This window comes from Suncus etruscus, chromosome 6 (assembly GCF_024139225.1).
Source record: "Suncus etruscus isolate mSunEtr1 chromosome 6, mSunEtr1.pri.cur, whole genome shotgun sequence".
Taxonomy (NCBI): domain Eukaryota; kingdom Metazoa; phylum Chordata; class Mammalia; order Eulipotyphla; family Soricidae; genus Suncus; species Suncus etruscus.
The window spans coordinates 119,593,638-119,619,471 of NC_064853.1; the positions used below are offsets into that span (position 1 = coordinate 119,593,638).

At 43.9% G+C, this 25,834-nt stretch overlaps 1 protein-coding gene and 1 pseudogene across 1 annotated transcript in view; one reads left to right on the top strand and one right to left on the bottom strand.

Moving 5' to 3' along the window:
• Positions 1-25,834, top strand: part of SGCD (sarcoglycan delta) — a 129,811-nt gene that overhangs the window by 51,554 nt on the left and 52,423 nt on the right. Inside the window, exon 2 of the mRNA XM_049775763.1 lies at positions 2,868-2,969. Coding sequence (XP_049631720.1) covers positions 2,868-2,969 — 102 coding nt within the window. The remainder of the gene's footprint in view (positions 1-2,867; positions 2,970-25,834) is intronic.
• Positions 19,031-19,140, bottom strand: LOC126012659 (uncharacterized; annotated as a pseudogene).

The following is a 25,834-nucleotide window of genomic DNA, read 5'->3' on the forward strand; positions in this document are numbered from 1 at the left end:
CTCTGAGGCTCACCAGGAATGATCCCTATATGTAGAGCCAGGAATAGGTCCTGAGCACCACCAGATATGGCCCCCAAACAAAAAAAAAACAAATTAATATAGTGTTAATAATAATAATAATAATAATAATAATAATAATAATAATAAGTGCCTGGTGGAGCCAGAGATATAGGTCAGTGGTTAGGGAATATCTCTTGCATGCAGCCCACCCTCATCCCATCTATGTCACCACATGGTTCCCCAAGCATCACTGGGTAAAGGCTTAGAGATCCCCTAAACAGTCCTGGAGTAATGCAGGTAATTCCCAACACTGTAGGATGTGAGGACTAAGGCGTCCTTGGCTCCTAGGACTGAATGGGCAGCCCTATTGGTGGATCTCCAGGAGGATTCTTTGTGGTTTCTGAACACTGCTTAGGAGTCCTTCTCCTCCCAATAGCTATGAATAAATAAAGTGTTTGGTTTGATATTAGTACTGTTGGTAGCTTTACAAGGTTGCTATAAGCAGTCGAACCGCACAGTCTAGAATCTCCCCAAACCCCTCTGAGCTCATTAGAGTGTTTATCTAGTTGAAGTTGCCGAGTTTTTATCCTAAAGATTAGAGCTGGCCTTGGGGGCCTCTCCACCACAATCTTTATCAACCTGGGCACAGACTCAGAGCAAAGCCTCTCTGGACGATTGGCCAGATTCACGGAACTAAATCCAGGTAAAATCTGCAACAGCAGAAGCAAACTTAGGGGACATTTTCTAGCCTTTTGAAACAGACATACCAGGAAGCTAGGGTTTATATGGTGCAGGAAAAAAACAGGATCTGGGTGGAGAGAGTGAATAACCAAGGTTAAGTCTGGATACCACAAGGAACTCCATGCTCCTAGAGGTGAAGGTAGGGATGGGGGACAACAATCCTGGCCTTGAGAATGGGTAGGCTCCACAAAAAAGCCTTTTTAATGTAATTTACCTGCACAGGGCACCCTAAGTTCACCTTTCACATGGACCAAGAAGCACTCTCCGCCCTGGATATTTGTTGTGTTCAGTGAATCAATCACGTGGTCCCTGCCATCCTATCTGATCACCAGAATGAAGACGGTGGGGATGACTTCCCCAAGATAACAGAGCAAAGAAAGAAAATGCACTCTGGAGAGAAGGTCATTGAGCTGGGGTGGTAGTGCAGATACTGGGAGTTGGTTCTGAGAAATAAAAGGTGGTTTGCTGGGGCCAAAGAGATAACACAGAGGTGGGGCGTTTGCCTTCCAAGCTGGGAGGGACCTGATTCAATTCCCTGTGTCTCATATGGTCCCCCAGGGGCAATTTCTGAGTGCAGAGCCAGGAGGACCCCTGATCTCTGCTGATTGTGTCCCAGAAATCAATAAATAAATTAAGTTTTTTTTTTTTTTAAAGTGGTTTGCTGATCAAGAACACATTACTGGGGCCGGGTAGGTGGCGCTGGAGGTAAGGTGTCTGCCTTGCAAGCGCTAGCCAAGGAAGGACCGCGGTTCGATCCCCCGGTGTCCCATATGGTCCCCCCAAGCCAGGGGCGATTTCTGAGCACATAGCCAGGAGTAACCCCTGAGCATCAAACGGGTGTGGCCCAAAAACCAAAAAAAAAAAAAAAAAAAAGAACACATTACTACTTAGAGAGAACCTCAGAAATGTTGGAGGTTGGGAAGCTGATGTGGGACTTTGTGTCATCCCTACATAGATAGGAGGCTTGAATCAAAAAAGCAAATCTCCTTGGCCGGAGTGATAATACAGTGACAAGTATGTTTGCCTTGCTGACCTTCGCTTGGTTGACCTTGGGTTCAAGCCCTGATATGCCATATTATCCTCTGAGCACTGCCAGGAGTGATTCCTGAGTGCAGAGCCAAGGATAAGCCCTAAGTATGTCCAGATGTGCCCCCCATAAAGCAAATCCTGAGGGAGAAGAGAAGCTGCTGTGAAGATATTTTTGTTAGATAACTATTGATATTGCTGGTGAGACATTGACACTGGGTAGCTCAAGACTTTAAGAAGTGATTTAGAGGAGGGACATGACATTGGGTTTGATTTTAAACAATGGGAGTATGAGTGGAAATTATCAAACAGGATTGCTTTATAAATGACCAACAGTCACTACTACTCATGTACCTGATGTTTCTTCTATTTGTACGTTGCTTTGTTGTTGTTGTTGCTGTTGTTGTTTTTTGGGGGGGTCATACCTTGCAGCACTCAGTGCTTATTCCTGGATCTGTACTAAGGAATCTGTACTAAGGAATTACTCCTGGTGGTGCTCAGGAGGCCCTTTGGAGTACCAGGGATCAAATTTAGATTGGGCAGTGGAAGGCAAGTGCCCTATCCACTACTATACTATCACTCTGGCCCTAATTTAACTGGATGTTTCTATAAGAATAAATGAGTGGAAATGCTAGTGATTCCTTGGACATCTAGAATGTTTTGTGAGCCATTCCTCCACAGCAAAGGCTGGATGTGAACTGTCAATGGACAAGCCACAGTTTCTGCCAGAGACCATCGAATCTAGGCTTTCTCTTGAAGATAAAAGATCAGTCTTTTTTCTCCCTCTACTCGCTCCTTTTCTCTGTACTAGCCACCAGATCAGGCCTCCTCTGGGAGGTTAATGAGGTGCTGGACATGGTGTGTATGGTGGGGAGTCTTACAGATTGCTTGTATTAGAATTTCCTCCATCTAAGGGAGCAGAAAGGGTTATGTAAAACAGAAATGCCAATGTTTCAGCTTTTCCTGCAAGCAGTGTTCCCTCTGCCCACTCCTGTTTCCCTCATCCCAGCCTGTCAGAACCAGGACTCACACTGTGGGTTCGCCGCTGGGGGAGTTTCAAAGCAGTGGCTCATCCCTTGTTCTTTCTGTGCCGGTTTCAGGATGGAATGGGGAATCTGAGGATCACAGACAAAGGCTTAAGGCTGGAAGGAGACTCCGAGTTCTTACAACCTCTCTACGCCAAAGAAATCCAGTCCCGACCCGTAAGTCTCTGCTGGGGGAGGAAATGGGCGTGCACACACACACACACACACACACACACACACACACACACACACACACACACACACACACCATCTGTATCTGGGAGACATTTCTTTTGCTCTCAGCTGCATGGGTAGGGTGAGGGTGTGTCAGCTCAGTCCTGTGTGAGTGCTGTGGCCTACAAGCAGATAAGATTTCCTACCCCCAAACCTCCTTCGATCCTACCCAGAGAACCCCTTTCTAGTGCTGTACCAGGCATGGAGGCAGCAGATTCAAGCAGTATCCAATGGTAAAAAATATTACCATAGATTTTAAGTTGTCCAGTTATCCCAGAGCATCACTGCAAACACAGAAGGAAGGACATAGAAATGTCCCTTTCAGGACCAAAGTCCAGCACAGAAAGCACTTGCCAACTCAAGTTAGATCCTCAGCATCCTATAGGACCCTGAGCACCGCCAGGATCCCCTGAATATTGCCTGAATCCTATAGAGTCCTGAGCACTGCCATGAGTGATTCCTGAGGATCAAAGGTGTTTTTGATCCTAGGAGTGGGTCAAAGCTTAAAAAGGAAAACATTAGGAGCCGGTGAGGTGGCACTAGAAGTAAGGTGTCTGCCTTGCAAGTGCTAGCCAAGGAAGGACCGTGGTTCCATCTCCCGGCATCCCTATGGACCCCCCAAACCAGGGGCAATTTCTGAGCGCTTAGCCAGGAGTAATCCCTGAGCATCAAACGGGTGGGGCCCCCCCCAAAAAAAAAAAACAAAAAAAAAAAAAAAAAAGGAAAACATTATCTCCTTCAGAAGGAGCAAGTGTATGTAGCCCCTTGACTAAAGGCAAGTCAGTGGTCCTTTCTCTGCGTGGCATGTCCATCCCCAGGACCTGCCCTACTTTTATTCACCAAGGGGGACTGTGAATTGTCTAGGGTATTTTTTTTTGGGGGGGTGATACCTTCAGGCTTGGAAATGCTTTTTCAATGCCTCAGACTTGGGAAGGAGCTGGAGGATGCCCTGGCATAAACTATTATCTAAAGCCTTCTCTTCCCCTATTGTATCAAGGACTGCCTTGTCTTACCAATGTCATCATGATGAAACTTGGAGTGTAAGCGGGCTTTTGGGGGCAGCCACAGCTGGTTTTATTTCTTTAGTCCTTCTTGGGGAATTGGGGTGGAAGTCACTGGTAAGGTGCCTTTGCTCTGCAAAAGGGATTGATCTTCATCCACCTACAAGCAGAATGATTGGAAAGTCTCCCCAGAGCATCGTTTTTTTTCTTGAGTACCAATGAGGCTAATTAATGAAACTCAGCAGCTTGATGAGGTGGGTAATTTTATCCCAATGCAGTCCATGCTACTCAGGACAATGGCTGAATTGCCAATAATGTGCCTTTTGTGGGTGCCTGCTCAGGGGTGGGTACTGGGCAGGGGCTTCAGGATTAGGTTTAAGTATTAACAAAGAACAAATCTGCTTGGCAACGACAGATCATCTGATTTAACTGAAACTCAGCCCATCTGGTTTTGGCACTTCTGGCCCCAGAGTATTGTCCAACTCCCTCTATTGCCTTCAGTGAAATTGGATTCTGGCAGGAGTTGAGAGGAGGAAGTTGGTGGCACAGTAATGTGGCTCCCCTCCCTAGATGCTGTGGACAGAGACTGTGGGTCTCAAGCATTTGAAAAATTCCTGATACAAACACTGCTTTGTGTTTCCTGCTTGCAACAATCTTAGATCATCAAGCAGTGTTTCTAGCTGAAGTTTAGAGCAGCATTTCTCAACTTGGCAGGGGTCTATGGACTCCCATAGTATTCTAAAATATTCACAGATTAAAGAATCACAAGAATAGGGGCCACATCCTTTTCCTGCATGTGGTCCCTTCCCATCTTGTTTTCTTTCTAAACCCCACAATTATACCAGCTGTCCTCCTATTTTTACACCATGATCCCCATTGATGTAGTTTCTACCTGCACCCCCTGGACTATCCTGAGGTTTCACAAGTGGCCCCTCTGGTCCCGATTACTAATTGCTGGTTTGGAGTACTAATTTTACCTTGTGTTAAATTGACTTCTGTCACTCATTTGAATCAGTTATTTCCCTCTAGTGCTGTTTACCAGATAGCAAATATCTTGGGTTTCCCTTTTTCCATTTGTTTTTTCTTTTATGGGACAGCCCAAATAGTAAGAGCCTTTATCTGGAGGGACCACAAACATGAGGCCACCCCCTCTGCCCCATTTCTAACTAACATTTACCCCTCCCTGGGCCCATTTCCCCAGCCCCATTTATATCTAATGTTTTCATGTGTTCAGGGCTCGGCATAGGTGGCCTCTGAAACAAAGGTAGAGTTTAATAGCCTGTATTAGTGGCCAGAGAGATAGTACATTGGGTAAAGCACTGGCCTTGCATGCAGCCAACCCAAATTCAATCTTCGGGATCCTGTATGGTTGTCGGTCCCCTTAGTCCCACCAGGAGTGATCCCTGAGTACAGAGCCAGGAGTAAGCCTTGAGCATTGCTGGGTGTGTCTCTTATCCCTGAAAAAAGCCTGGATCAGAGAGAGATGTATTAGGTGAAATATCCTATAGCGAGATCCCGTGGTATAGAATAAGTCAGAGAGAGGCATCAAGTAGTGTTTGAAGAGTTTAAGAAAAGTTGGCACTTGGTTCATCTGTTAGGTAGTAGCAGAATCTGAATTTGAATTTCTACCCCCAAGAGATCCTTGATTGGAAGCTTAAAAAATATCAATGGAAAAGGGGGCCGGAGCGATAGCATGGAGGTAAGGGGTTTGCCTTTCATGCAGAAGGTCATTGGTTCAAATCCCGGCATCCCATATGGTCCCCCGTGCCTTCCAGGAGCGATATCTGAGCATGGAGCCAGAAGTAACCCTTGAGCACTATCGGGTGTGACCGAAAAAAACAAAACAAATAAAAACAAACAAAAATATCAATGGGGGAGGCTGAAATGATAACACAGCTGGGAGGGACTTTGCCTTGCATGCAGCCTCCCTGGTTCAATCCTCAGCATCCAATATGGTCCTCCAAGCCTGCCAAGAGTGATTCCTTAGTGCAAAGCCAAGAGTTACCCTTGAGAGCTGCTGGGTGTGCCCCCCAAATAGCAATAGGGTGAGGGAAACTTAATTCGGAATTACCTGTGAAGGAAATACATTGTTTACTTATCCACTTATCAAGAAAAGTATCTGACTCGACCATTGTCCATTGTCCTTAATTATCTTTCCATTCCACATAAGATGGTATCAAAATAGACCTTTTTATCTTATATTTCTCTGATAAACGATTGTCTTTGATTTGAAGTAAAAACAGCAGAGAGACACACAGAACAAAACCCATCCATTGGGAATGGTTTCCAGTGGGGAAAGCACTTTCTTTGCACATGGCCAATCCAGGTTCAATCCCCAGCACCCTGTAGGGTCCTCTGAACCACTCTAAGAATGATCCTTAAGTGTATTGCCAGGTGTAAACCCTGAGAAACACTGGGTGTGATCCCAAAACAATCAGTCACATCTATGGGTCTCCTTGAATTGTGAGTGTAGGTCATCAGCTGCCCTGCTGTTTATTTTTAAGAGGGAAGCACACCCATCCGTGCTCACTCCTGGCTCTGCACTCAGAAATCACTCCTAACAGTGCTCAAACAACCATATAGGATACAGGGATTGAACCCATGTTGGCCATATGCAAAGCAACTCACTGCAATAGTGTTCTGGCCCCAGAAGCTGCCTTCGCTCTTAGCCTCCTAATCCCAACTATGGCTCACAAAATCCTTTCAATACAACCCAACTCTGCAGCTTCTCAGCACAAACCCTGCTCTCAGCCCCTTGGAATCTTGTTCTGCCCCCTTCTCCACTGAGTACCCCAATTTCCCAGGCAGGAAGTCTCTGCTGAGGCTGCCTTGGAAACACTGTCCTGTTTTCTCTCCACTTGTCAGGGGCCACCTCTGACTTTCTTCCTGGCATAACAAGGTGGCTTGGGAGGGTCCCGAGTGCTAGAATTTTTTGGTCTTCTTCCACCACCACCCTAGCCAGTGCCTGATCTCTTGACCATGGTGCTCTATGAAATTTAAACCTGACTCATCTTAGGGGAAGGTGGGCAATCTTGAAGTGTCCTTTGTGCATCGCTATTTGTTCCCAGACAGGCCCAGTAGTGCCCCTTTGAGCACAGTCAGGCTTTATGTACACTGTCCTCCAATATGATATTATCAAATTGGATGTTTCTATGTTTTATTCCTAAGAGGCTGCTCAGTTCAGGGGGGATTTTTTTTGTTTTGTTGTGTTTTTTGTTTTTTGTTTTGTTTTGTTTTGTTTTTTCTTTTTTTGTTTTGGGGCCAAACCCAGCAATGCTCATGGGGTTATTCCTGGTTCTGCAATCAGTGCTCAGGAATCACTCCTGATAGGGATCAGGGGACCTTATAGGTGCCAGGATGGAACTCAGGGGGATATTTTGCTTTTATTTTTTGCTTTTATGTTTTGGGGCCTTACCCGGCAATGCTCAGGGGTTACTCCTGGTTCTGCTTTCAATGCTCAGAGATCACTCCTAGTAGGGCTCAGGGGACCATATTGAGTGCCAAGATAGAACTCAGGTCAGCAGCATGAAAAGCAAGCACCATCCCCATTGTACTATCTAGCTCTGAGTCTTATCTCCCAAATTGTTTCACAAGAGCTGGCAGGGAAGGGGGAAAACAGAGAGGCTATCACATTCTGGAACATTCTGGACTGTTCTCTAGAGTGCTTTACAGCCCCCAGAAGTACAAGCAGCTTTGCTGAGAGGGAACTTAGCCTTCTCTGAGACCCAATTTACAGACTTGCAGGTGATTCTGAACATCCATGACTCGCATGGCAAGCACACTACCTGCTGTCCTATCTCTCTTGTTCCTAAGGCTGCAAAGCTTCGGGAGCAACAGTGGGTGTAAAATCACCACACACTCAATATCTCCAACGTCAGGTGAATGAGTCTAAAGTGGGGTCATGCAAAAAATAATCCAAACCAGGCTGAGGGTGAAACATGTATAACAGCCTGGCAGTCAGTCTTCTACCTCGTATCTCCCCTGAGCTACTTGCTAGCACTGCCATTTTATGGAATACATAGACCACCCCCAGGGGGGGTCAGTAAGCTCAGGCTATTCTATCAAAGATCACCTTTGTTTTGGGTAAAACCAAGTTATAAACCAACAGATACAAAGAAACCAGGGATGGTCTTTGTTTGGGACAAAATAAGGTATAACCTAACAAGTGGGAAGAGAATAAAGCATCCATGTTGGTGAGTTTGTGCATGGGAATGAGGGCACATATTATCACTCCTGAGGGATAACATGCCTCCCTTTACTCTGCACTCCTCCCTGCTGGGTTGTCACCACCTCCCCAGAAAACTAGCCTCCTCTTTCTCTTCCCACATTCCACTGTGTGTTTCTTAAAGCTCTCCCTCATAGCTGTTTGCAGTTAGCACACCTGAATCCTGTTCCAAAGTTGTCCTTGTCATTGTGTTCCTCTTAATATCTTGGGGACAAAAGTTTGGGGGAAGCTGCAGTTGTTTTGGCTGGGATGGCTATTGGAAGCATCTGCAGAAAAAGAACTGAGCTAGTTTCTCTTAGGAAGGCCTCAGAATGTCAGAATGTGAGATTAGAAAGGCTTCTTGGAAAAAACTACAGAGGCTCAGCTGGGCCCAGAACACTCCGAATGCCAGGATTTCTTGGTGTGTTTGCCTGGTATGTTGGGGGCTCTGGGCAGGACAGCTAGCCATAGGACCCCTGGGCTGGCCACTTAGTCCAGGGGAACAAGATTCCCCCACATCAGGCGGGTCTTCAGGGCCACGCCTGGTTAATCGGGCCCTGGGGGGAGGGGGTGAGAAATTCCTCCCTGGGCAGCCAACAACTGCAGAGGCTCGGCTGGGACCAGAGCACTCCACATGCCAGGACTTCGTGGGCTTTTGACTGGTATGATGGGGGCTCTGGCCAGGACAGCTAGCCATAGGACCCTGGGCTGACCACTTTGTCCAGGAGAGCATGATTCCCCCCACACCGGGCGGGTCTTCAGGGCCACGCCTGGTTAATCTGGCCCTGGGAGGAGGGGGTGAGAGATTTCTTCCTAGGCATCCAAAAACTACAGAGGCTCAGCTGGGCCCAGAACACTCCGAATGCCAGGATTTCTTGGTGTGTTTGCCTGGTATGTTGGGGGCTCTGGGCAGGACAGCTAGCCATAGGACCCCTGGGCTGGCCACTTAGTCCAGGGGAACAAGATTCCCCCACATCAGGCGGGTCTTCAGGGCCACGCCTGGTTAATCGGGCCCTGGGGGGAGGGGGTGAGAAATTCCTCCCTGGGCAGCCAACAACTGCAGAGGCTCGGCTGGGACCAGAGCACTCCACATGCCAGGACTTCGTGGGCTTTTGACTGGTATGATGGGGGCTCTGGGCAGGACAGCTAGCCATAGGACCCTGGGCTGACCACTTTGTCCAGGAGAGCATGATTCCCCCCACACCGGGCGGGTCTTCAGGGCCACGCCTGGTTAATCCGGCCCTGGGAGGAGGGGGTGAGAGATTTCTTCCTAGGCATCCAAAAACTACAGAGGCTCAGCTGGGCCCAGAACACTCCGAATGCCAGGATTTCTTGGTGTGTTTGCCTGGTATGTTGGGGGCTCTGGGCAGGACAGCTAGCCATAGGACCCCTGGGCTGGCCACTTAGTCCAGGGGAACAAGATTCCCCCACATCAGGCGGGTCTTCAGGGCCACGCCTGGTTAATCGGGCCCTGGGGGGAGGGGGTGAGAAATTCCTCCCTGGGCAGCCAACAACTGCAGAGGCTCGGCTGGGACCAGAGCACTCCACATGCCAGGACTTCGTGGGCTTTTGACTGGTATGTTGGGGGCTCTGGGCAGGACAGCTAGCCATAGGACCCTGGGCTGACCACTTTGTCCAGGAGAGCATGATTCCCCCCACACCGGGCGGGTCTTCAGGGCCACGCCTGGTTAATCCGGCCCTGGGAGGAGGGGGTGAGAGATTTCTTCCTAGGCATCCAAAAACTACAGAGGCTCAGCTGGGCCCAGAACACTCCGAATGCCAGGATTTCTTGGTGTGTTTGCCTGGTATGTTGGGGGCTCTGGGCAGGACAGCTAGCCATAGGACCCCTGGGCTGGCCACTTAGTCCAGGGGAACAAGATTCCCCCACATCAGGCGGGTCTTCAGGGCCACGCCTGGTTAATCGGGCCCTGGGGGGAGGGGGTGAGAAATTCCTCCCTGGGCAGCCAACAACTGCAGAGGCTCGGCTGGGACCAGAGCACTCCACATGCCAGGACTTCGTGGGCTTTTGACTGGTATGATGGGGGCTCTGGGCAGGACAGCTAGCCATAGGACCCTGGGCTGACCACTTTGTCCAGGAGAGCATGATTCCCCCCACACCGGGCGGGTCTTCAGGGCCACGCCTGGTTAATCCGGCCCTGGGAGGAGGGGGTGAGAGATTTCTTCCTAGGCATCCAAAAACTACAGAGGCTCAGCTGGGCCCAGAACACTCCGAATGCCAGGATTTCTTGGTGTGTTTGCCTGGTATGTTGGGGGCTCTGGGCAGGACAGCTAGCCATAGGACCCCTGGGCTGGCCACTTAGTCCAGGGGAACAAGATTCCCCCACATCAGGCGGGTCTTCAGGGCCACGCCTGGTTAATCGGGCCCTGGGGGGAGGGGGTGAGAAATTCCTCCCTGGGCAGCCAACAACTGCAGAGGCTCGGCTGGGACCAGAGCACTCCACATGCCAGGACTTCGTGGGCTTTTGACTGGTATGATGGGGGCTCTGGGCAGGACAGCTAGCCATAGGACCCTGGGCTGACCACTTTGTCCAGGAGAGCATGATTCCCCCCACACCGGGCGGGTCTTCAGGGCCACGCCTGGTTAATCCGGCCCTGGGAGGAGGGGGTGAGAGATTTCTTCCTAGGCATCCAAAAACTACAGAGGCTCAGCTGGGCCCAGAACACTCCGAATGCCAGGATTTCTTGGTGTGTTTGCCTGGTATGTTGGGGGCTCTGGGCAGGACAGCTAGCCATAGGACCCCTGGGCTGGCCACTTAGTCCAGGGGAACAAGATTCCCCCACATCAGGCGGGTCTTCAGGGCCACGCCTGGTTAATCGGGCCCTGGGGGGAGGGGGTGAGAAATTCCTCCCTGGGCAGCCAACAACTGCAGAGGCTCGGCTGGGACCAGAGCACTCCACATGCCAGGACTTCGTGGGCTTTTGACTGGTATGATGGGGGCTCTGGGCAGGACAGCTAGCCATAGGACCCTGGGCTGACCACTTTGTCCAGGAGAGCATGATTCCCCCCACACCGGGCGGGTCTTCAGGGCCACGCCTGGTTAATCCGGCCCTGGGAGGAGGGGGTGAGAGATTTCTTCCTAGGCATCCAAAAACTACAGAGGCTCAGCTGGGCCCAGAACACTCCGAATGCCAGGATTTCTTGGTGTGTTTGCCTGGTATGTTGGGGGCTCTGGGCAGGACAGCTAGCCATAGGACCCCTGGGCTGGCCACTTAGTCCAGGGGAACAAGATTCCCCCACATCAGGCGGGTCTTCAGGGCCACGCCTGGTTAATCGGGCCCTGGGGGGAGGGGGTGAGAAATTCCTCCCTGGGCAGCCAACAACTGCAGAGGCTCGGCTGGGACCAGAGCACTCCACATGCCAGGACTTCGTGGGCTTTTGACTGGTATGATGGGGGCTCTGGGCAGGACAGCTAGCCATAGGACCCTGGGCTGACCACTTTGTCCAGGAGAGCATGATTCCCCCCACACCGGGCGGGTCTTCAGGGCCACGCCTGGTTAATCCGGCCCTGGGAGGAGGGGGTGAGAGATTTCTTCCTAGGCATCCAAAAACTACAGAACCGCGCGGGGGCTTACGCCCCCGCGCGTACTTTATGTATTTCATATATTCAGAATATTCCTTATTCTTATGTTATGTTTTCCGTATACAGATTGTTTATTTTTTATTCTCCGCTTTCCCACACCCCTACAAAGCTCTTTTTTACTCCTTAACTCTCTAACCCCTTCTCAAACATCACTAACCTAGTTTACTCTTTTTAACTTCAGTAGTGTAGAATCGTAATCACAGTCCAAAGCTGTGCATTGTGTGTGACAACCCCAAACTGTTTCAAGATACATAAAATGGACACGTATTTCTTTAGAATATTTTGTGTTTTTTCTCTGACAGCTATAATTCTTACTAAATGTTGTCTTATACAGTGATGATTCTAACCACTTTTTATCTTCTCTTTTTGAGCTGTTTAACAAGGAATTTTGGTGGAAGAGTCCCCCAGTTTAATGCTTATGATTGAATCATGTTAATGGAATCATTGTAATTGTTCTTATGGCCCCCATATGCGCCAATAACACCATGTGGCATTGCTTCTTATTTGCATAGGCACATTAAAATGGGAAAATAGTATAAATACAAATAAGATCCTATCTAATAGAGATTGGAACACACAAACCTTGTAGTGCAAAGGGACCTTACACCCTGAACATTGACATAACGACCTGGCACAGACCTCAGAAGAAAGGGCATATTCCATTCTCCCCTGAACCAGGAAAGCCATCCACGAAACATCCAGGCTGGTCTATAACATCACCTGGAAGCAATCCTCTACCACGGAAGACCTACACTGCTCAGACTTCGACCTGCTCAAAAGAGACTTCCCTTAACACTGAGAAGACTTAACAACAACAACGACCTGCTTACAGGACAGGGCTCCCTGTGTTGCCCTTTGATTGTGAGGTGAAAGGAGAGGATGCTCCACGTCCTGACTTCAATGTAAGATATGCAGATTCCAGGATCTTTAATACAGAAACATGATACCAACAACAGAGACTGTGTGAAAAATAAAAGTGTGCTGGCACTACAGACAATGTATTGGATTGGACGATCTAGCTTGCTTGGAGCCTAGACTTGGTCTTGTGCCAGGAAACTTCAGGGGTCTGGTCTCTTTGTACTTAGGCCAAGGTTATTTCTTTCCATGTCCCTCATATTTTGGTGGGCCTATGCAAACAACAATTGCCACTCTAACACCATTCTTACTGTGCTCCTTTGACTCTAATCCTTAAAAAAACTCACTTAAAATTTGAGGTTAACTTAAGCTAATATGCATGTATATGGAAATGTAAGAAAATACTATGCCTGTAATGTTTAAGGAGTTACGTAAGTTTTATGGCTTTAGATTGCCTTGTGTACTGTTAAGAAATATTATAATGTGTTACAATCTGGGGACTTGAGGGACAAAGTAATTGTACATGGATTCTGTCTTATTTATCTTAATGTTCTTTGGCTGAAATTTCAAAGTTAATATATCAGCAAGGGGACTTCTGAGAATTATGTTATGGGTGATTGTCCTTCCACTGTAACTTTACCTTGTCCTCTTACTTTGCACCCTTGTTCTCATAAATAAAAATAAAAATTAAAAAAAAAAAAAAAAAAAAAAAAAAAAAAAAAAAAAAAAAAAAAAAGAAGTAGGCTCATTGACAACAAGGGAAACTATGGACATTGTTGAAAGGAAGTATACACTGGTGAAGGAATTGGTGTTGAAACATTTCATTTTCAAATAACAATGAAAATAAACAGGCTTTTAAATAGCTGGATTGTTTATTTTGTATATATTTATTGTATATATTATATATTGTGTAATTATTCATTGTGTATTATTTCTTGTGTAAAAATAGTTTATTGTGTGATTTATATTATTTAGCTTAGTGTATTTACACTAAAGAAGAGCAGTTTGTATTATTTTTCTTTGTATTTCTTACACATGAAATGCTTGTCTAATAACTAAATCAAGATTTTGGGCCACAAACAAAATTAAATGAATAAATTAATTAATGAGTGAATAAATATATAAATGCATCTTCAAGGAGGAAACTGCACTCTCCAAACAAGTGAAAGCAGAGATTAACAAATGGGACTATATTAAGCTGAGAAACTTCTGCACCTCAAAGGAAATAGTGCCCAGGATACAAGAGCCTCCCACTGAATGGGAGAACATATTCACCCAATACCCATCAGATAAAGGGCTAATCTCCAAAATATGCAAGGCACTGACAGAGCTTTACAAGGAAAAAAAACAAACATCTAATATCATTAAAAAATGGGGAGAAGAAATGGACAGACACTTTGACAAAGAAGAAATACAAATGGCCAAAAGGCACATGAAAAAATGCTCCACACCACTAATCATCAGGGAGATGCAAATCAAAACAACTATGAGGTACCACCTCACACCACAGAGATTGGCACACATCACAAAGAATGAGAACAAGCAGTGTTGGGGATGTGGAGAGAAAGGAATTCTTATCCATTGCTGGTGGGAATGCCGTCTAGTTCAACCTTTATGGAAAGCGATATGGAGATTCTTCCAAAACCTGGAAATTGAGCTCCCATAAGATCCAGCTATACCACTCCTAGGAATATCTCCTAGGAACACAAAAATACAATACAAAAATCCCTTCCTTACACCTATATTCTTTGAAGCACTTTTTACCATAGCAAAAATCTGGAAACAACCAAGATGCCCTTCAACAGATGAATGGCTAAAGAAACTGTAGTATATATACATAATGGAATATTATGCAGCCCTCAGGAGAGATGAAGTCATGAAATTTTCCTATGCATGGATGCACATGAAATATATTATGCTGAGTGAAATAAGTCTTAGAGAGAAAGAGAGAGAGAGAGAGAGAGAGAGAGAGAGAGAGAGAGAGAGAGAGAGAGAGAGAGAGAGAGAGAGATGCAGAATGATCTCACTCATCTATGGGTTTTAAGAAAAATGAAAAACATTTTTGCAATAATAATTTTCAGAGACAAAAGAGAGGAGGGCTGGAAGTTACAGCCCACTTCATGAACCTCACCACAAAGAGTGATGAGTTGGTTAGAGAAATAACTACATCGTGAACTATTCTAATAATGTGAATGTATGAGGGAAATAGAAAGCCTGTCTATAGTACAGGCAGGGGTGGAGTGGGGAGGAGGGAGATTCGGGACACTGGTGTTGGGAATGTTGCACTGGTGATGGGGGGTGTTCTTTACATGACTGAAACCCAACCAAATCATGTTTGTAATCAAGGTGTTTAAATAAAATGTTAAAAAAGAGAAAGAATAAAAAACATAAATTTATGAATAAATAAAACTTTTCTCTTACTATTAAAAAAAAAAAAAAAAAAAAAAAAAAAAAAAAAAAAGAAAGGCTTCTTGGCCTATGACTGAGCCATATTTCCCCACTAGGTCCCCAGAGGACAGGAAGAATGACCCACCCAGCAGAACTGATATTCTAGTAACTAGCAAAGTTGAGGCAAAGACTAGTTGGGTGAATGAACAGAAGAGCTGGCTTAAGTCCCAAATTGTGACTTCACCCATGCTTAGCCACCCACATCATGGTTTTCTCAGATATGAATCTTTCCTCTAGATCAGCTCCACCAGACTCGGTTTGTAGAATGAACCCCCCTGTCCCCTCCAACTCCTGCTGGGATAACTAATGGAGCTACACTTGACTTCATTTCCGTTTTGTGTCTCATTGATTTGAGAGGAATGGAGAGTGGTTAAACAAGCTGCATGACGTCCAATGCCTCATCGGATTTCATTCTTGAAGGCAGTCACCCTGGAAAAGTCACCCAAATTAACTGGCATGGTAGCAGTCATTGAGCGTGAGAAAGAAATGAGAAGATGTTCATCTTTGTCAATTCTAGCTGGGAACTGAGGGATACATTGCCTGGGGATTTCTTGTCTTCTCACTTGAATGCAGAACTTCTAAGTGGCCAAGCATCCTGTAGTTTAGAAAACAGATTGAAACGACACACATGAAAGCAATGACAGGTTACATCCAAGGACCAGTCAGGGCCCTGGATATACTACTAGAAGTAAAGGAGTTTTGTGTTCATAGCCAGAAATGTTTCTTTTTCTATCTTTTATTTCTTTCTGTTAATAATACAGTTGTTTCAAGCATTCAGTGTCCCAACACCAATCCTACCACCAATGTGGTCTTCCCTTCACTATCATCCCCAGTTTCATATCCCTTGCCAAGCCTACCCTTTTAACAGGCACAAAATAATTTTTATCACATTGTTTGTTACAAGGAAATGGTTAGTGAAATTACTGAGAAATACTTGAGTAAAAGGAAATTTGTGAAAATTATTATATTTTACAGTGGGGTCACCAAGTCATAGTCTAAGCAGGTTTACTAAACTGTTTTGTGCTAGTCGAGCCTTCTGTGATATGGATTTTGCTTTTTAAGTTTAGGTAGCTTCTGTACTACTTTCCCATCTAACTCAGTATGCTTCTACTGAGCTGTCAGGATTGTGGAATTAAGAAATGTCACTTGGCCATGTATGCAGCTGCACACACTGGGAACTCCAGGATCCATAGAACTGGGCTGATAAGTTTTGGTGATTTGGCTTGCATCTCTTCTGAGATTTACGGTAAAGCTGTAAAGCTGGGTCATTGCTTCCCTGTTGGCAGCTATAGGCATGGGGGTAGCTGCTGGGGATTTTGGTAGTACAGGCATAGGAGGCTGCCCATCTCTATTCCAAGAAGACACTAGAGTTCTTACTTTGAAAGTTGGTGTTCCCGGGTCTGATATCGAGGTCTTTCATCCATTGGGATTTAACCTTTGTACATGATGTTAGCTGGGGGTCTAACTTCAATATTTTGCAAGTGGCTACCCAGTTGTGCCAACACCAATTGTTGAAGAGGCTTTCTTTGCTCCATTTAGGATTTCTTGCTCCTTTATCAAAAATTAGGTGATTGTATATCTGGAGAACATTCTCTGAGTATTCAAGCCTATTCCACTGATCTGAGGGCCTGTCTTTATTCCAATACCATGCTGTTTTGATAACTATTCCTTTGTAGTACAGTTTAAAGTTGGGGAAAGTAATTCTTCCCATATTCTTTTTCCCAATGATTGCTTTAGCTATTCTAGGATGCTTTCTGTTCCAAATGAATTTCAAAAGTGCCTGATCCACTTCTTTGAAGAATGTCACGAGTATCTTTAGAGGGATGGCATTAAATCTGTACAATGCTTTGGGGAGCATTGCCATTTTAATTATGTTAATCCTGCCAATCCATGAGCAGGGTATGTGCTTCCATTTCCGTGTGTCTTCTCTTATTTCTTGGAGCAGAGTTTTATAGTTTTCTTTGTATAGGTTCTTCACATTTTTAGTCAAGTTGATTCCAAGATATTTGAGTTTGTGTGGCACTATTGTGAATGGGGTTGTTTTTTTAATGTCCATTTCTTCCTTATTACTATTGGTGTATAGAAAGGCCATTGATTTTTGTATGTTAATTATGTAGCCTGCTACTTTGCTATATGAGTCTATTGTTTCTAGAAGCTTTTTCGTAGAGACTTTAGGGTTTTCTAAGTAGAGTATCATGTCATCTGCAAACAGTGAGAGCTTGACTTCTTCCTTTCCTATCTGGATTTCCTTGATGTCTTTTTCTTGCCTAATCGCTATAGCAAGTACTTCCAGTGCTATGTTGACTAGGAGTGGTGAGAGAGGACAGCCTTGTCTTGTGCCAGAATTTAGAAGAAAGGCTTTCAGTTTTTCTCCATTGAGGACAATATTTGCCTCTGGCTTGTGGTAGATGGCCTTAACTATATTGAGAAAGGTTCCTTCCATTTACATCTTGCTGAGAGTTTTGATCAAGAATGGGTGTTGGACCTTATCAAATGAGAACAAGCAGTGTTGGCAGGGATGTGGAGAGAAAGGAACTCTTATCCACTGCTGGTGGGAATGCCGTCTAGTTCAACCTTTATGGAAAGCAATATGGAGTTTCCTCCAAACACTGGAAATCGAGCTCCCATATGACCCAGCTATACCACTCCTAGGAATATACCCTAGGAACACAAAAATACAACACAAAAATCCCTTCCTTACACTTATATTCATTGCAGCACTATTTACCATAGCAAGACTCTGGAAACAGCCAAAATACCCTTCAACAGATGAATGGCTAAAGAAACTATGGTACATATAAACAATGGAATATTATGCAGCTGTCAGGAGAGATAAAGTCATGAAATTTCCCTATACATGGATGTACATGGAATCTATTATGCTGAGTAAAATAAGTCAGAGAGAGAGAGAGAGAGAGAGAGAGAGAGAGAGAGAGAGAGAGAGAGAGAGAGAGAGAGAGAAAAATGCAGAATGGTCGCACTCATCTATGGGTTTTAAGAAAAATGAAAGACATTCTTGCAATAATAATTTCCAGACACAAAAGAGAAAAGAGCTGGAAGTTACAGCTCACCTCTTGAAGCTCACCACAAACAGGGATGAGTTTAGTTAGAGAAATAACTATGTTTTGAACTGTCTTAATAATGAGAAAGTATGAGGGAAATAGAAAGCCTGTCTAGAGTACAGGCGGGGGTAGGGTGGGGAGGAGGGAGATTTGGGACATTGGTGATGGGAATGTTGCACTGGTGATGGGTGGTGTTCTTTACATGACTGAAACCCAAATACAATTATGTATGTAATAAAGTTGGTTAAATAAAAAAATAATAAAAATAAAATAAATAAAAAATATATAAAAAAAAAGAAAGTTGGTGTTCCCGAACTTTTTCTTTGGCTTGGTATCTTTGCAAAGACTACTCATAGAGCAGTGAAGTTGAGTCTTTTACATGGTTTGATTACTGCTGACTATGGATTGTGGTGTGACTGCTAGGACTTTTATAGGGCAGGCATTCTACCCACCCAATTCCAAGAGTGCTTCCAGGGTTTTCAGCCAGAATAGTGGTGTACCTGTGAATTTAAGTGTCTTTGTCGTGGCTTGCATCTCTTTCAAGATTAGTGGTAAAGCTGTGAAACTGGACCACAGCTTACATGTTGACTACTGTGAAATGTGTCTAGGCCAGTGATCTTAGAAGAATTAGCTCATTGTGTTCTGGAGATGACATTTTGATGTGCCAGGGAATATAAAACAAGTCTCTAGAGTTGCATCTGTGCTCACACGCAAGCACACACACCAGTGCCATACAAAATCAACCTCAGTCTTAGCTCAAAGTCTATTCCATACTTAGAATGAGGGTTGCTAAGGCCAGCTGGTCTCTTCTTCAGTATATAGGAAAGTTGAAAAATAACTAAAACCACACCTGTTCATTCTTTTTTTTTTTTTTTTTACTGTACCTCCTCTTTCTATACAATCAGTGTAAAAAACACAGCCTGTGGTAAGCATTGGGAGGCCTTATCTTTTCTTTTTTTTAAATTTTTTTCCTTTATTTAAACATCTTGATTACATAAATGATTGTGATTAGGTTTCAGTCAAGTAAAGAACCCCCCCCTTCACCAGTGCAACATCCCCACCACCAATGTCCCAAATCTCCCTCCATCCCACCCCACCCCCACCTGTACTCCAGACAGGCTTTCCAGTTCCCTCATTCATTCACATGATTATGGTACTTCTCTGTGTAGTTATTTCTATAGCTTATTCACCACTCTTTGTGGTGAGCTTCATGAAGTGAACTGGTGTTCCAGCCCTCCTCTCATTGTCTCTGAGGATTGTTACAAAAATGACTTTCATTTTTCTTAAAACCCATAGATGAGTGAGACTATTCTGCATCTCTCTCTCCCTCTGACTTATTTCACTCAGCATAATAGATTCCATGTACATTCATGTATAGGAAAATTTCATGACTTCATCTTTCCTGACGGCTGCATAATATTCCATTGTGTATATGTACCATAGTTTCTTTAGTCATTTGTCTGTTGAAGGGCATCTTGGTTGTTTCCAGAGCCTGGCTATTGTGAATAGTGCTGCAATAAATATAGGTGTGAGGAAGGGGTTTTGTATTGTATTCTTGTGTTCTTAGGGTATATTCCCTAGGAGTGGGATAGCTGGGTCGAATGGGAGCTCAATTTCCAGATTTTGGAGGAATCTCCATATCGCTTTCTATAGAGTTTGGACTAGACGACATTCCCACCAGCAGTGGATAAGAGTTCCTTTCTCTCCACATCCCTGCCAGCACTGATTGTTCTCATTCTTTGTGATGTGTGCCAATCTCTGCAGTGTGAGGTGGTATCTCATTGTTGTTTTGATTTGCATCTCCCTGATGATTAGTGACGAGGAGCATTTTTTCATGTGCCTTTTGGCCATTTCTATTTCTTTTTTATCAAAGTGTTTGTTCATTTCTTCTCCCCATTTTTTATGGGATTAGATTTTTTTTCTTATAAAGTTCTGTGAGTGCCCTATATATTTTGGATATTAGCCCCTTATTGAAGGGTATTGGGTGAATAGTTTCTCCCACTCGGTGGGTGACTCATGTATCCTGGGCACTATTTCTTTTGAGGTGCAGAAGCTTCTCAGTTTAATGTATTCCCATCTGTTGATCTCTGCTTCTACTTGTTTGGAAAGTGCAGTTTCCTCCCTGAAGATGCCTTTAATCTCAATGTCATGGAGTGTTTTACCGCTGTGTTGTTCTATATACCTTATGGTATCAGGTCTGATATCAAGGTCTTTAATCCATTTGGATTTTACCTTCGTATATGATGTTAACTGGAGGTCTATGTTCGCTTTTTTGCAAGTGGCTAACCAGTTCTGCCAGCACCACTTGTTGAAGATATTTTCCCTGCTCCACTTAGGATTTCTTGCTCCTTTGTCAAAAATTAGGTAATTGTATATCTGGGGAACGTTCTCTGAGAACTCAAGCCTATTCCACTGATCTGAGGGTCTGTCTTTATTCCAATACCATGCTGTTTTGATAACTATTGCTTTGTAGTACAGTTTAAAGTTGGGAAAGTAATGCCTCCCATTTTCCTTTTCCTTATGAATGCTTTAGCTATTCGAGGGTGTTTATTGTTCCAGATGAACTTCATAAGTATTTGATCCACTTCTTTGAAGAATATCATGGGTATTTTTAAGGGGATCATATTAAATCTGTATAATGCTTTGGGGGAGTATTGCCATTTTAATGATATTAATCCTGCCAATCCATGAGCAGGGTATGTGTTTCCATTTCCGTATGTCCTCTCTTATTTCTTGGAGCAGGGCTTTATAGTTTTCTTTCTATAGGTCCTTCACGTCTTTGGTCAAGTTGACTCCAAGATATTTGAGTTTGTGTGGCACTATTGTGAATAGGATTGCCTTCCTGACTTCCATCTCTTCTCTATTATTATTGGTGTATAAAAAGGCCATTGATTTCTGTAGCCTGCACCTTGCTATATGAATCTATTGTTTCTAGGACCTGTAGCCTGCCACCTTGCTATATGAATCTATTGTTTCTAGGAGCTTTTTGGTAGAGTCTTTAAGGTTTTCTAAGTAGAGTATCATGTCGTCTGCAAACAATGAGAGTTTGACTTCTTCCTTTCCTATCTGGATTCCCTTGATATCTTTTTCTTGCCTGATCGCTATAGCAAGAACTTCCAGTACTATGTTGAAAAGGAGTGGTGAGAGCAGACAGCCTTGTCTTGTACCAGAATTTAGAGGAAAAGCTTTTAGTTTTTCTCCATTAAGGATAATATTTGCCATTGGCTTGTGGTAGATGACTTCAACTAGATTAAGAAAGGTTCCTGGGGCCGGAGAGATAGCGTGGAGGTAAGGCAGTTGCCTTTCATGCAGAAGGTCAGTGGTTCGAATCCCGGCGCCCCATATGGTCCCCCGTGCCTTCCAGGAGCGATTTCTGAGTGTAGAGCCAGGAGTAATCCCTGAGCACTGCTGGGTGTGACCCAAAAACAAAAAAACAAAAAAACAAAACAAAAAAAAGAAACGTTCCTTCCATTCCCATCTTGCTGAGAGTTTTGATAAAGAATGGGTGTTGGATCTTATCAAATGCTTTCTCTGTGCCTATTGATATGATCATGTGATTTTTCTTTTTCTTGTTGTTGATGTTGTGTATGATATTGATAGATTTACGGATGTTAAACCATCCTTGCATTCCTGGGATGAAACCTACTTGGTCGTAGTGAATGATCTTCTTGATGATGCATTGGATCCTATTTGCCAGGATTTTGTTGAAGATCTTTGCATCAGCATTCATCAGGGATATTGGTCTGTAATTTTCTTTTTTGGCAGTATCTCTGTCTGGTTTTGGTATCAAGGTGATGTTGGCTTCATAAAAGCTGTTTGGGAGTGTTCCCGTTTTTTTTTCAATTTCATGGAAGAGCTTGGCTAGGATTGGTAGTAGCTCCTCTTGAAAGATTTGAAAAAATTCATTAGGAAATCCATCTGGGCCTGGGCTTTTCTTTTTGGGCAGATGTTTGATTACAGTTTCAATTTCCTCAGTAGTGATGGGGGTGTTTAGATATGCTACATCCTCCTTACTTAAATGTGGAAGGATATAAGTGTCTAAGAATTTTTCCATTTCTTCTAGGTTCTCATGTTTAGTAGCATAAAGTTTCTCAAAGTAGTCTCTGTTTACCCTTTGGATCTCTGCAATATCTGTCGTGATCTCCCCCTTTTCATTTCTAATACGGGTTATCAGATTTCTCTCTCTCTTTCTTAGTTTTGTCAATGGTCTATCAATGTTTGTTTGTTTGTTTGTTTTTTCAAAGAACCAACTTCTGCTTTCATTGATCTTTCAGATTGTTTTTTGGTTTTCCACTTCATTAAGTTCTGCTTTCAGCCTTGTTATTTCCTTCTGTCTCCCTATTTTTGGTTTCTTTTGTTGGTCATTTTCTAATTTTTTGAGCTGCGTCATTAAGTTATTCAGGTATGCCCCTTCTTCCTTCCTGATGTGTGCTTGTAGAGCTATTAATTTTCCTCTCAGAACCGCTTTTGCTGTGTCCCATAGATTCTGGCAGTTTGTGTCTTCATTATCATTTGTTTCCAGGAAAGTTTTGATTTCCTTTTTGATTTCATCTTGGACCCACTCGTTGTTCAGTAGCAGGGTGTTTAATTTCCAATTGTTAAAGTTTTTCTTCTGTGTGGCTTTGTAGTTCACAAATAATTTCAGAGCCTTGTGGTCAGCAAAGGTAGCCTGCAAGATTTCTATCCTCTTGATTTTATGGAGGTATGTTTTATGTGTCAGCATGTAGTTTATTCTGGAGAATGACCCATGTACATTGGAAAAGAATGTGTATCCAGGTTTTTTGGGATGGAGTGTTCTGTATATATCTACTAGTCCTCTTTCTTCCATAACTCTTTTCAGGGCTAGTATGTTTTGTTGGGTTTCAATCTGGTTGACCTATCAAGTGTTTATATGGCCGTGTTGAGGTCTCCCACAATTATTGTGTTATTATTGATTTCTTCTTTCAGATTTGTCAGTAATTGTATTAGATAACTTGCTGGTCTCTCATTGGGTGCATATATGTTTAATAGTCTGATTTCTTCCTGTTGCACATATCCCTTGATTAGTACATAGTGTCCATCTTTGTCCCTCACCACTTTTCTGAGTATAAAGTTGGTGTCATCAGATATTAATATGGCCACCCCAGCTTTTTTAGGGTGTTGTTTGCTTGGATGATTTTCCTCCAGCCTTTGATTTTGAGTCTATGTTTGTTCTGACTATTCAGATGTGTATTTTTTAGGCAGCAGAAGGTTGGATTCATCTTTTTGACCCATTTTGCCACTCTGTGTCTTTTAATTGGTGAATTTAGTCCATTGACATTGAGGGAAATAATTGTCATAAGATTTAATGTCATCTTTGTAGATAAGTTTGCTTGTTTGGTGGTCTCCCTTGTCTTAGAGTAGACCTGTCAGTTTTTCCTTTAAGGCTGGTTTATCATCTGTGAAGTTTCTGAGCTGTTGTTTATCCATGAAGCTATGTATTCTTCCTTCAAACCTGAATGTGAGTCGGGCTGGGTGCAGTATTCTCGGTGAGGCATTCATTTCAATTAGTCTTGTCACAATATCCCACCACTGTATTCTGGCCTTGAGAGTTTCTTGTGACATGTCTGCTGTAAGTCTTAGGGATGCTCCTTTGAATGTAATTTCTCTTTTTGATCTTGCTGCTTTCAGTATTCTATCTCTATCTATGGGATTTGTCATTGTAACGAGGATGTGTCTTGGGGTGTTTTTCTTTGGTTCTCTTTTAGCTGGTACTCTTCGGGCATACAGGATTTGATTGCATGTAGTCTTTAACTCTGGGAGTATCTCTTTGATGATGTCTTTGACAGTTGATTCTTCCTGGAGATCTCCTTCCTGGGTTTCTGGGACTCCAATGATTCTTATGTTGTTTCTGTTGAGTTTATCAAAGACTTCTATTTTCATCTGTTCGCATGCCTTGAGTACTTTTTCCATTGCCTGTTCGTTTGCCTTAAGATTCTTTTCTAATTTCTTCTATTGTGTTGAGTTTTTCTGCATCACATCTTCCAGTACTCCAATTCTCTCCTCAGCTGCTGATACCCTGTTGGTGAGGCTATCCATTGAGGTTTTCAGTTGAGCAACTGTGTTTTTAAGATCTGTTATTTCAGTTTGGAGTTTTCTGATTTTTGTCTTTGTGTTCTCTTCAGATCGATCTATGCTTTTTTTTGAGTTCTATGAACATATTCCATATTTCTATTCTAAATTCCTTATCTGAGAGGTTAATCAGGTGGTTTGAATTTATTAGGTCATAGAGCTTTCGTCTTCATTCTCTGTGGATGGTGTTTGCCTGCAAGGTTTCCCCATTGTCACGCTTGTAGTGTGGTTTTTCCTGCGTGTTGTGGTGGGGTTCATTGGTTAGAAAGAATGCGCGGCTTCGAAGTGAAGCCTGCATCTAGTTAACAGTTTTTGGGGTTGCACTCCCTAGACCTCTGAGGAAATCTTCAGGAATTCAGAAGCACAGGCAGACAGGCACAGGCAGGAGAAGTTTCCCTTGAAGTCCTCAGAGTGAGAACTATTCATTCTTACCACGAAGCTTTATACTCTTCTCCGTCTTCTCTCTGCTTTCTGAAATATTAAGCTGAACTGTTTTAGTCCCATTTGGATTTCATTTTTCCACTGGCCTATATTACAAGACTGATCTCAGTTGCATGTTGAAATCCCAGAATGATTCAAAGACAGCAAGACCTTCTTTGTTAAGGTTGTCTGTTTGAGGAAATGCTCCAAACTGTGCTCAAGGCTTACTCTACTGCACTCAGGGATCACTCTAGCAATGCTTGGGGGACCACATGGAATGCCTGGGATTTAACCCAAATGGGCACATGCAAGGCAAGTACCCTACTTTCTGTACATCCCTCTAGCCCTCTGTTGTTGTTTTGAAGCTGTATCTGATGGTGCTAGAAGTCATTACTGGTTCTGTGTTTAGGGATTACTCCTGACACTATATGCAGTGCTGGAGATCAAATTGGGATTGACCACATGTAAAGCAAATGCCTTAACCATTATACTCGATAATTTTTCCTGCCCCAGTAACTTCTTGTAGTAGGTGAGATGCTCTGGGGTGGGCCAGAGTTCAGAAAATTTGTCTCATTGAGTCAAAGTGATAGTACAGCATGTCTTGCATGTCACTGTCCCAGGTTTAGTTTCTAGCATCCCATATGCTCCCTTGAGCATCACTAGGAATGACCCCTATCATAGATGCAGGAATAAGCTCTAAGTACCACTGGGTGAGTCCTCCACAAAAGAAAGAAAATTTGACTCCTTGATAATCATAATAATTCACAGTTTTTGCTTCCTCATTTCCCATGCTTCTCAACTGTCTCATTTACTGTAGCAGGTGTGAGTTTATATATAGTTGGAAGGATGGCCCAGTGGAGAGAGGCATGGCATTGGTGCATCTGCAAACTCTTCCTCTGGTCCTTAACAGCCTTTTCCCATCTAGAACCTTCTAGAAGATACTCTTATTTGTCTTTATTTTGTCAAGCTGAAGAGCTTGACTATAGAAAAGAGAAGAGAGCTGCAAAGGAGACTCTGTGTGTGTGTGTGTTGTGTGTGTGTGAGTGTTGTGTGTGTGTGTTTTCAACATGAGGTCAGAACCAGGCCCCAAAGATTGCCATGGCTTGTGCAAGAAAAAGCCATGTTT